The 12873-nt window shown below is 43.6% G+C and overlaps 1 protein-coding gene across 1 annotated transcript in view; it reads right to left on the reverse strand.

Moving 5' to 3' along the window:
• Nucleotides 1-5887, reverse strand: part of METTL10 (methyltransferase like 10) — a 48561-nt gene extending 42674 nt beyond the window's left edge. Inside the window, exons 1-3 of the mRNA XM_006867469.1 lie at nt 5778-5887; nt 4504-4569; nt 3552-3666 (exon numbers count right to left, since the gene is read on the reverse strand). Coding sequence (XP_006867531.1) covers nt 3552-3666; nt 4504-4569; nt 5778-5887 — 291 coding nt within the window. The remainder of the gene's footprint in view (nt 1-3551; nt 3667-4503; nt 4570-5777) is intronic.
• Between the last annotated feature and the right edge of the window lie 6986 nt (nt 5888-12873).

The raw sequence follows: 12873 nt of genomic DNA on the forward strand, positions 1-12873 counted from the left end.
AGGCAACTTAGACATTGGCTACCTAAAATGAAGGGGCAATAAAGGCACAAATTGATTGGCTTACAAGGTTTCACGAGGGAGTTTAGTTTAATAGTGTGTCGGGGAAGAAAGAGTCCTCACTGAATAGTTTTCATCTTGTCTCGGTGGGTCTGGTTAACAGAGATGGGGATAAGATTCTTATGATTCAATAGTGAGTTATCATGACTAGTAGCGACTGTCACAATTATAAAAGTAGAAGTTTTGTAACAAAAACGGGAGTAGTTAATCTTACAGTCCAGAAGCAGAGGACCCTAGAACCATCAAGGGAGAAGAACACAAGCAGAATGTGGGACCTTATCCAGAGAAGTAGTGACACCAGAAATGGAGGTAGAGATGGGGACATGGAAAAAGGCGGCAGCTGAGGACTCTAGATTCATGGGAAGAGAGGGACTAAGAGCTGGTGACCAGGAGGCAGACTTGCAGAATGTGCCCTTTGGTGGTATAAATTATTATATATGCCTGAGTGTTTAGAAGAAAAAAGAGCTAAAGTGAATAGAGAAAAATACTGTTATCTGATGGTACATGGCGGGGATTATAATCATTGTAATGAAACAAGATGTATGATTTGTTGAATGTAAAAGTGATGATCTGCCCTATAAACTTTTACTCAATCTACAATAAAAACCTTAAAAAATAAAAGAAAATGGAATGAATAAAAGAGTCATTGTACCAAAAAGAAGACATGGTCGATGTTCAACCACTTTAAGAGGTAGCATATGATCATGAGTCAATGATACTGAAGGAAGTAGTTCAAGGTGCACTGAAGGCATTGTCAAAGAACAAGGCACCAGGAACTGAGGGATTACAGATTGAAATCTTTCAACAAACTGATGCACCACTGGAGGCACGCACTCATCTCTGCCAAGAAACTTGCAAGACAGCTACCTGGTCAACTGATTGGAAGAGATTCATATTTGTGTCCCTTCCAAAGAGAGATGACCCAACGGAAATATAATGTATAATTAATATAACATGCAAGTAAAGTTTTGCTGAAGATAATTTAAAAAATGGCAGCAACAATACATCAACAGAAAACTGTCAGAAATTCAAGCAGGATTCAGAAGAAGACGTGGAACTCAGGAAACCATTGCTGACGTCAGATGAATCTTGGCTGAAAGCAGACAATATCAGAAAGATGCTTACTTGTATTTTGTTGACTACACAAAGGCTTTTGATTGTATGGATCATAACAAGCTATAGACAACATTGTGAAGAATGAGTATTCCAGAACACTTAATTGTGCTCATGAGGAGCCTGTGCCTCAACGAAGAGGCAGTTCTTAGGACAGAACAAGGGGATACTGAATGGCTTAAAATTAGGAAAGGTGTGCACCAAGCCTGTATTCTTTCACCATACTTACTCAACCTGTATGCTGAGCAAATAGCCTTTGAAGCTGGGTTATATGAATAAGGTGGCATCAGAATTGGAGGAAGACTCATTAACAACATGAAATATTAAGATAATACAACCTTGCTTGCCAGAAGCAAAGAGGGCTTAAAATACTTACTGATGAAGATCAAAGACTACAGCCTTCAGTTAAGATTGCACCTCAATGTAAAGATAACAAAAATCCTCTCCACTGGACCAATAAATAATAACATAATAAATGGAGAAAAGACTGAAGTTGTCAAAGACTTCATTTTACTTGAATGCACAATCACAGTCATGGAAGCAACCAAGAAATCACACGAAGTAGTGCATTAGGCAAATCTACTGCACAAGAGCTCTTTAAAGTGTTCAAGGACAAAGAGATCAGTTTAAGGACTAAGTTGCACGTGACCCAAATCGTGGTATTTTCATAAAACACCAGACTGAGAAGCACAAGGTCCATGGTTTGAGCCCACCAGCTGCTCTACAATAGAAAGATGAGGCTTTCTGCTCCTGCAAAGATTTTAAAGCCTTGGAAACCCAATACTGGGTCATTATGAGTCAGATCTAACTAACTAGAATGCACTTAACAACAGTAACAACATGTGAATAAGGGAGAGTGTGGGAAAATTCATGCATTTGAGTCATGATGTTGAGAATACTAAAAGTACCAAGGAGAAGCAGATCAACAAACAAATCTGTGTGGGAAGAGGTACAGCCAGGATGGCCCTTAGAAGCCGGATGGCGAGACTCGCTCTCTCTTACTTTGGACATATCATCAGGAGGGACCAGTCCCTGGAGAAGGACAGCATGCTTGGTAATGTGGAGGGTCAGTGAAAAAAAGGGAGACCCCCCCCCAATGGATAGACTGACATGGTGGCAACAGCCATGGTCTCAAACATAACAACTGTGAGGATGGCGCAGGACAGGGCAGTGTTTCATTCAGTTGTGCATACGGTCGCTGTGAGTTGGAACTGACTCCAAGGCACCTCACACTAAGGAGCTGCACTGTTCCAAACCTTCAGGCTTCAAATACTGTTTATGCTGTCTGAAGTTCTCTCCCCGCTCAGTCACTCTACCTTGCCCCTACAATTTCCACCCAACGTGGATATTGCTAATGTTACCAGGTGTGGTGAAGTCAGTTCCAACTCACAGTGACCCCACATACAACAGAACAAAACACTGCTCAGTCCTTCACCACCGTAGATATTTGTTGCTCCAAAATCCCTCCCTAGTTTTTTCCAAATTTACCTGCTCCCTTTTCTCTACTCAGAACCTATCTATCATTAAGCTTATCAATTGTCTTTATATATGTCAGTGTATCCTCCCTTGAAGTCCTGGTGTGGCGCTGTAGGATGAGCACTGAACCACAGTATCAGTTTGAACTTCAAGGCCAGCAGTTCAAACTCACCAGTCACTCCTTGGAAACCCTAAAGAGGATCTCTATGAGTCAAAAACGACTTGACAGTACATAACAACAACAACAATCCTCCCTTAGACTATGAACAACTTGAGAACAAGGTCAAAATCTTCCTGTTGCCAGGGCCACACCCAAGTTTTGACACATGGTAATCACTCAACAAATTTCATTTTTTATATCCTTACTAACTAGACTGTGACACCACCTAGGCAGAAGTCTAGGTGTTAGACTTCCCTCAGAGCATCTTGTACAGCAATGAGCACTATGGGCAACTACAGTGATGCTTTAACTGGCAACTGAATCCACACCAAACCTCAGTTCTATGAACCTCTTTTCAAACCAGAAGCTCACCTAAGATACACTATTGGTCTCCTACTAGAATTGCAAAAGATCATCTTCCTTTTATGCATATACATTTCCAGAGCTTTGAGCTAGTAAGAGCCAACAGAGATCACATAGTAAGTCCTTTGTAAAGAGCTGACGCCTACAGGACAGAGGCGGTCTGGTCAAAGTCAAGGTTATAGCCAGAAGAGCTAAGAGTAGGCCTCAGATCCCCTGGCTTCCTACTTACAACCCACACAGCCTCCTTTTTGCAGCATGTAGCTTCTCAAAGTGGTATCATTGCTTTTCTTAGATTTACATAGCTCATATCCCCAATTGCACGATTTCTTATAATGATCATTTTAGAATTTGGCTCAAATATACGAATACTAAAAGTACCAACAAGTTCAACCAGGAAAACACCATTTCCAGTTCCAATATCAAGTACGGAAGCATCCAGTGGGATCTTCTGTTTTTCCATCCACCTTATTAATCGAGTCATACTCTCTTCTCCAAACCTGTTAGAAGCAGAAAATCAAATAACAAAGGGATGTAAGCAAATGTGACCGGTATAGTCCATGTACACAGATTACATCATATAGTCACTTGTCTTTTTTTTTTTAGTAGGAAGCAGCATCTATGACTGCACAAGCTTCATATCGATTGTTATTTAGGAGACAACACCCCCAAGAATAGACTGGACTAGATGAGCGTGTTAACTTATTAACAGTTTTTCTACATCACCATTAATACTGGAGCCATATTGGGGACTCAAAATTTTATTTCTTACTGAAGAAAAGACAACCATGAGATTCGTTTTGTAATATTATTAACGTAAATCTGTGTCATTAAAAGAGAAGAGTGAAATGTCATAAATCTATGACTAAAACCAAAATCAGTACCACAGTTGAGTTTTTTTATTTGGAATATACACACAAATGTAGCTAACACCAAACCCCCGACACTGAGTAGAGGCTGTGACTCACAAGGTGTACAGTGTTGCTGACACTATACTCTTCACTGGGACACACAGCCTCCTCTTTCTCCTGCAGAGCTGCTAGTGGGTTTGAACCACCACCTTACGATTAGCAGCCCACTGCTTACCCCACAGCACCACCACTGTTCTTACACATACACACATGTATGCATACACATGTATAATCATGTGTAGTCTTGGTGTGGCATGAAAGACAATGCATTGGACTGCTAACCGCAAGGCTGGCTGTTCAAACCCACCAGTCACTCCTCATAAATCCTCTACAGGGTCGCTGAGTCAGAAAGGACTTGATGGCACTTAACAACAACAACAACACAATCACCTGGATCACAGTTCCTTTTTTTCCCTTCCAACTCACCAGATTTCGCCTGCATCTCCATATTCTTGAAAGGTTTGCAGTTCTCTTTCATACACAGCATCCCAACTATAAAGAATGAAATATCAAGCAAGATTCTTGAACTAAACTGTATCATGAATTAAATGTACATTACAGCGAGGAAAGAGGTTCAAAACATTATCAGCATTCTCATAAGTGCACAAAGCTCAATATCTGAAGATCCCTGTGTGAACAGGAAGACTGGGCAGGCAGGATTAAGTTTAAATACGTAACGTACTTACAACAATGCCTGACAGAGATCGAATGTTATATAAGACTGAACTTTAAAACAAAGAAGTGTTTGTGCCAGAAACCCTACTACCAGACCCAAGTCCTGCACTTGACAGTGCTTTACAGCCTGATTGTGGTTCATTTCAGTCTGAAATGTACAAACGCTTTTGCTGCCCTCACAGCAGTTATATGCACAATGGAACCCACCCAAGACAAGAGGTGCTTGGAGGTTAAGTGTTAAGGTTTGAAACTTAAACCTTCCTGTCTCTCCCCGGCGCTATTCCGGCCGGCAGTGTCTTTCTATCTTCTAACCCTTGGCTTGGATTTTCACGTGAGGTTGCGGTTATGTTCCGTGGAGTCGGTTCCGACTCATAGTGGCCCTGGCACAGGGTTTCCAAAGCTGTTCCTGCGGAACAGCTGGTAGTTTCGAACTGCCGACCCTGAGGTTAGCAGCCCAACTCGTAACCACTATGTGCAAATTCCATTATCTTTTGGCTTCTCCTCTTTTTCATCTCCCTCTAATCCCTGCTCCCTCCACCCTCCAAGTGCCCTCTTCTCAGCGTTCCCCACAGTCATCCGTCTGTCCATCCATCCATCCATCCATCGGTCCAGCCAGCCAGCCATCTATCCGTTCATCCATCCGTCCAGCAATCCATCCAGCCATCTGTCCGTCCATCCAGCCATCAGTTCATTCCATCCTTCGGGAGCTTCGGGTCTGAGTGCTTTCTCCGCCCCCACCCCACCCCCCCAGCCGCCCTCGCTGCCCCGCTCCCACGTCCCGGCACCCGAGCCGGCAGTTCCCGGGGCCTCGGACCCTTGCCCACCAGCCTTTTTCATCGGCTGCCCTTCCTCCCAGTCCCACCTCAAGTTCAAGACCCCCAGAAGCGCCCCCAGCGTTTCAGGACCCTCTCACCCCCATAAGCCCCTCAGGTAGAACCCTAGAGGGCCAGCCCCGTCGCTTCCCCCGGCTGACCTTTGCCACACCCCCGTGACCCCCATGCATCCTCCCCACACTCCCCACTCACTGCTCTCGGGTCCCCAGTGCCGACGGGGCGAAGCCATCCTCTCCAGGACCACCCTCTCGGGAGCTCGCTGCCTCCACAGCGCCACCGACACCATCAGCGCCCGCGATCATCTCCCCAGCGCCCGGGCCGGTGGTTGTGGCCACCATAGAGACGCGGCGCGGGCAGAGCGGACAGTAGGTGGGCGCCTCTAGGAGGTGGGAGGCCTCCCTCTCTACTGCTCCAGCCAACCGCCAGGCAAGCTTTACCGACTTCTCTTTGGCTCGACCTGCGTCAAGACTTGAAGGGACTGGGGTAGACCCTCACATCGGTGTGGGTGTCCCAGAACTCTCTAGCCAACGTCAGATACACGTCTGTTTTCGAGATTCCCTGTTTTAAGGCAAGGAGTCCTGATGGAACAGTGGTTAAACGCTTGGCTGCTAACCTGAAGGTCAAAGGTTCAAACCTACCAATTACTCTTCGGGATAAAGATGTAGCAATCAGCTTCCCTAAAGATTTAATGTTGTTAAGTGGCATTGAGTTGATTTGGACTCAGGAACCTTATATAGGGTTTCCGAGGAGCCGCTGGTAAGTATGAACCCTAGACCTTGTCGTTCAAATCGACCTTGAGTGGATTTCAACTCCTGGTGAGGCTCTACAGGATAAGCATTAAACTACTTGCTGACCACAAGGTCAGCGGTTCAAAGCCACCAACCGCTCCTTGGAAACCTTATACAGGTCACTATGAGTTGGAACCAACTCAAGGGACTTAACAATTCAAAGCATTGACTTTTGGAGAACCTGGCAGTGGGGAAATTACATCAGATACCTAAAGCTGACACCGCTCAAGCCAATGGTACACATCACCTTATCCTTCCAAATCACAGGCAGATATGGGAAAGGGGAGGGACAACCCACCATACATTAACCTTCCCTGCTGGATGGTGAACTTGACTATGTGGCTAGAATTCTGGCCTCATCAAATCTGCCATTACTTACTGATGGGCTTGGAGATTTACATCCAGGGAAAGAAATACACTCCAACTTTCCCCCAAATAGGCCTATCACGGGATCAATGGAAGAAAGAGCATTGTATTGGGAATCATGATGCTTGGATTCTGGTCTCAGCTGTGTCTCTGAGCATGCAGCCGGTCTTATCTGATTTAACCTCCCTGTGCCTCTCTGTTTAATCCACTGTATGGGGCCCCCTATAAAAAATAACTTATCCTAGAAGTGTATTCCCAAACAGCGAACTAGACATGGCATTAACCTCTGGGTCCTGCTGCTGGTCTTAGACAAGCACTGTAATGCGAGAGCTCTATAGGCCAAAAGTTTCAGGTTTGTTTTTATCTACTATTGTTGTGGTTGTTAGGTGCCATTGAATCAGATCCAACTCATAGAGACCCTATGACAACAGTGTGAAACACTACCCAGTGGCGGGCCATCCTCACAATTGTTATGTTTGTGCCCATTGTTGTTGTTGACCAGGTGGCGTCTTCCAAATTTCTTGGCATAGAGGAGTGAACGCCTCCAGCTCCACAACAGTTTGTTGAAACCTTTCAATGTGTATTGCGTCAATTCTAGGCGCCATGTTTTTCACCAGTGCCTTCAGTGAAGTTTGGACTTCTTCCCTTAATATCATCGGTTCTTGATCATATGGTACCTCTTGTAATGGTTGAACATCAGCCAATTCCTTCCATCTTCTTTTGATGCTTCCTGCATCATTAATATTTTGCCCATAGAATCCTTTAGTACTGTAAGTCATGGTTTGAATTTTTGCTTCAGTTCTTTAAACTTGAGAAAGGCTGAACATATTCTTCCCTTCTGATTTTCTAACTCCAGGTCTTTGCAAATTTCACTATAGTACTTGACTTTGTCTAATTGAGCTGCCCTTTGAAATTTGCTGTTCAGCTCTTTGTCTTCCTCATTTCTTCCATTCACTTTAGCTTCTCGACCCTGGAGAGCAAGTTTCAGAGTCTCTTCTGACATCCATTTTTGGTCTTTTCTTTCTTTCTTGTCTTCTTAATGACCTTTTGCTTTCTTCACGGATGATGCTCTTGATGTCACCTCACAAAACTCCTCTCTTCGGTCATTTGGGTCTAATGCATCAAATCTGTTCTTGATATGGTCTCTAAATTCAGGTGAGATACATTCAAGGTCAAATTTGGACTCTTGTGGACTTGTTTTAATGTTCTCCATCTTCAGCTTGAACTTGCACATCATCGGCTGACTGCTCCAGTCTGCCCCTGGTATTGTGATGGCTGATAATATTAACCTTCTCCATCATCTCTTCCCATAGATGTAGTCCATTTAATTTCTGTGTATTCCATCTAGTAAGGCCCACGTGTACAATCACCATTTGTATTATTGAAAAAAGACATTTGCAATGAATAAGTCGTGAGATCTCCAGCATAATTTCTATCACCAACGCCATATTTTCTAAGCACCAACCCTTCCTCTTTGTTCACAAATTTTATATTCCAGTCATTGGTAATTATCAATACATTTTGATTTCATGTTTGATGAATTTTAGACTGAAGAAGTTGGTAGAATTCTTCAGTTTAATCATCATTAGCTTTGGTGATTGGCACATAAATTTGAATAATAGTAGAATTCACTCGTCTTCCTTATAGTTCTGTGAATATCATCCTATAGCAGATAGTATTGTAATTCCAGATAGATCTTGAAATGCTCTTGTTGATAGTGAATGCAATTCCATTTTTCTTCATCATTCCCAACATACCAACTATATGATTGTCTGATTCAAAATGGTCACTACCTGTCCATTTCAGCTGACTGATATCTAAAATACAAATTGTATCTGCTTCACTTCATTTTGACGTCTTCCAATATCCTGAATTCATATTGCATACATTCTATATTCCAGTTACTGATGGATGTTTGCAGTTGTTTCTCTTCATTTTGAGTTGCACCCCTTCAGCTAATGAAGGTCCCAAAAGCTTTGTTCCATTCACATCATTTAAATCAACTTCACTTTGAGGAGGCAGCTTTTTCCCAGTCATATTTTGAGCATGAAAGGAGCTCATCTTCTGGCACCATATCTGACAGTGTTCTGCAGCCCATCATAAGGTTTTTAGTCACTAGCCATTCAGAAGTGGTCAGCCTCTTCCTAGTCTGTCTTGATCTGAAAGCTCTGCTGAAACCTGTCCACCATGGGTGACCCTGATGGTATTTAAAATACTGGTATCTTAGCTTCCAGCACTGAAGGAAAAAGCCCAAAGTGCATTGAAGGCATTGGCAAAGAACAAAGCTCTAGGAATGATGGGATACAAATTGAAATCTTTTAACAAACTGATATAGCACTGAAGGTACTCACTCATCTATTGCCAAGAAATTTGCAAGACAGCTATCTGGCCAACTGACTGAAAAAGATCCAAATTTGTGTCCATTCCAAAGAAAGGTAATCCAACAGAATATGGAAATTATCAGACAATATCATTAATACTGCATGCAAGTAAAATTTTGCTAAAGATAATGCAAAAGTGGCTGCAAGAGTACACTGACAGAGAACTGTCAGAGGTTCAAGCCAGATTCATAACAGGATATGAAATGAGGGATGTCATTGCTAACATCAGACAAATCTTGACTGAAAGCAGAGAATATCAGAAATATGTTTACCTGTGCTTTATTGACTATGCAAAGGCATTTGATTGTGTAGATCATGACAAGATATGGACAACATTGTGGAGAATGAGTATTCCGGAACTCTTAATTGTACTCATGAGGAACCTGTACATAGACCAAGAGGCAGTTATTTGAACAGAACAAGGAAATACTGAGTAGTTTAAAATTAGGAAAGGTGTGCACCAGGCTTGTATTCTTTCACCATATTTATTCAATCTGTATGCTGAGCAACTAATTGGAGAAGCTGAATTATATGAAGAAGAAAGTGGCCGCAGGATTGGAAGTAGACTCATTAACTACCTATAATATGCAGATGATACAACCTTGCTCGCTGGAAGCAAAGAGGACTTACGATACTTACTGATGAAGATCAAAGGCCACAGCCTTCAGTATGGACTGCACCTCAATGTAAAGAAAACAAAAATCCTCACTGCTGTACCAATAAATAACATCATGATAAATAAAGAAAAGATCGAAGTTGTCAAAGACTTCAATTTGCTCAGACCAACCATCAACATTCATGGAAGCAGCAGTCAAGAAATCAAATTACATACTGCATTAGGCAAATCTGCTGCACAAGACCTCTTTAAAGTGTTAAAGAACAAAGATGTCAGTTTTAGGACTAAGGTGTACCTCACTCAAGCCATGGCATTTTCAGTAGCCGCATAAACATGTGAAAAATGGACAATGAATAAAGAAGACCATATAAGAATTGATGCATTTGAGTTATGATGTTGGAGGAGAATATGAAAATTGCCAGGGACTTCCAGAAGAACAAACAAATCTGTGTTGGAAGAAGTACAGACAGCGTTCTCCTCAGAAGCCAGGATGGCAAGGCTACTGCTATCATATTTTGGATGTTATTAGGAGGGAACCATTCCTGGAGAAGGACATCATGCTTGGTAAAGTAGATGGCCAGAGAAAAAGAGGAAGACCCCCAATGAGATGGACTGGCACAGTGAAAGCAGCAATGGGCTCAGACGTAGAGACAATTATGAGGTTGGTGCAGGACTGGCAGTGTTTCGTTCTGTTGTGCAGAGGTTCACTATGAGTCGGTACTGATTCGATGGCCCCTAACAACTACATAGCTTTCGACATCACAGCAACACACAAGCCACATGGTATGACAAATTATGTTGTTGTTAAGTGCCACCGACTTGGTTTCAGCTCATAGCAACCCTGTATACGGTTTCCAAGGAGCCGCTGGTGAGTGTGAACTGCCAACTTCATGGTTCACACCAAACTTGCGGTCCAGTGCTTTACCCCACACTACGACACCAGGACTCTGGCTGTTGGCCTTTGTCCTGCCCTATAGTGTGAGAACTCTATACGCCAAAAGCTTAGGGCTATTATTGTTGTTGTTGTTGTTGTTAAGTGCCGTCGAGTCGGTTTCAACCCATAGCAGAGCAGCTGGTAGTTTCGAACTGCTGACCTTCTGGTTTGCAGCCCGATTTGTAACCACTACGCTACCAGAGCTCCTCATAGCAACAATGAAATATTGGTGGTCCAGTGTCCAACTATCTCTAAGGTCCCTACAAAAGGGTACCTTCCAACTAAAATGAGTTGTTTTCTAAGTTTAGTTGGATACCTTCCAACAAAAATGAAACTGCTATGTTTCTGTTGCCTCTGCAGGCAGAAGCCCAATAACAGATCCCTGGAGGTAAGTAACATCAACAGTTGCCATAGCAACTCACAGAAATCCTGATTAGGACTGCATGTGTCTGTCCTCCAGATCAGGGTTCTCAAAACCTCCAGGCAATCACGGGTGAGAGAATATGGTAAAATGCAGATAGAAACTCATGTTCACACTGATGTAAGGACTCGAGGAAAGGAGCTCTGATAGTGTAGTGGTTACGAATCGAGCTGCGAACTGCAAGGTCAGCAGTTCGAAACTACCAGCTGTTCCACGGGAGAAGGATGACGCTTTCTGCTCCCGTAAAGATTTATAGCCTCGGAAACCCTGTGCAGGGTCACTATGAGTCGGAACCGACTCCACGGCACATCACAACAACAAGTACTCAAGGAAGGGCTCATTAGAGTATAAGAAACCCACCTGATGTAGTGGCCTGTTAGCACCACCTTGGGTGAAGGTAGTTTTGATCTTCTCCAGATTCCAGACTCTGAAGAAAATGGCTGTGGATGTAACTGACTAGGGTTTATTTTCTTTTCGCTGTTTGTTCTGTTTACAGTTTTCAGTTCTAATTAAGAGACACTATGACAGATAAGACCCTTTATTTACAACGTGGTATTTTGCCACATATTTTAACTGTGTGGGATGAAAGCTATAATCACCTGTATTGTTGTTTTTCATTGCCATCGAGTCAGTTCTGACTCATAGTGACCCTGTGTAGGGTTTCCAAGGAGCAGCTGGTGGGTTTGAACCGCTGACCTTGTGGTTAGCAGCAGTGCTAACCTATAGCGTCACACCAGGAGTCCCTTTTGTTATGTGCCATCGAGTCAGTGTTGACTCATAGTGACCCTGTGTAGGGTTTCCAAGGAGTAGCTGGTGGGTTTGAACTACCAACCTGTGGTTAGCAGTCCAGTGCTGATTCTACAGAGCCACACCAGGACTGCTGTTCGTATTGATTGTGGAAAAATCCACGGTCTCTACTGGAATCTCATTTCTCACTCTAGGCTGGATTAATCCAGCTGTTTAGTTCCAACAGCTGTATGGGACACTAATTAATCACCAGGGCAACTGGATTCTTGGTGGGGCAGGGGGTGGGCAAGCTCAATCTGAGCAGGGTTACCCATTATCAGGAAGCAGCAGGAATGTGCCAAGCAACACAGCCCCTCTCATTGGATGGACAAAAGAGAGGCAAGAGGGAAACTGTAAACTGTCTGGATTGTCTCTCTCCCTCACTCCTCACTTCCCTGCAATCTGGTGCCCAACTCACCTACAACTCCTCTGTGTTACCAAACACTTCTCAGTTGGCAAACCCAGGGGTCAAGTCCTCGATCTTCTGTGCCAATTAACACCACTGATGACAATTCTACTTGCAAGTCATTGTTTTCCCAACTGCACTTATACTTATGCTGTTGTGTTAAGTGCTGTAGAGACGGTTCCGACTCATACCGACCCTGTACAGGGTTTCAGAGGCTTTAATCTTTACGGGAGCAAAAAGCCTCATCTTTCTCCCGTGGAACAGCTGGGAGTTTCAAACTGCTGACCTTGCCATTCGCAGCCCGATTCGTAACCACTATGCTACCAGAGCTCCTTAGGTAAGCCAAGCACCTGCCTGGAAGTTGAACTGCCTGTTTCTGAGCCCTGGCCTTCCCATGTGTTATTTCTCAGGACCTCAGTTTGTCCATCTCTATAACATAGATGAGGATGGCAGCTGTCACATAGGACAGCCAGAGAGATTCAATGAGATGTTGTTGTTGTCAGGTGCCATCTAGTCGGAACCGACTCATAGTGACCCCATGCACAGCAGAACGAAACAATGCTCGATCCTGGGCCAACCTCACCACCGCT

The sequence above is a fragment of the Chrysochloris asiatica genome, unplaced genomic scaffold (genome assembly GCF_000296735.1).
Source record: "Chrysochloris asiatica unplaced genomic scaffold, ChrAsi1.0 scaffold00105, whole genome shotgun sequence".
Lineage (NCBI taxonomy): Eukaryota > Metazoa > Chordata > Mammalia > Afrosoricida > Chrysochloridae > Chrysochloris > Chrysochloris asiatica.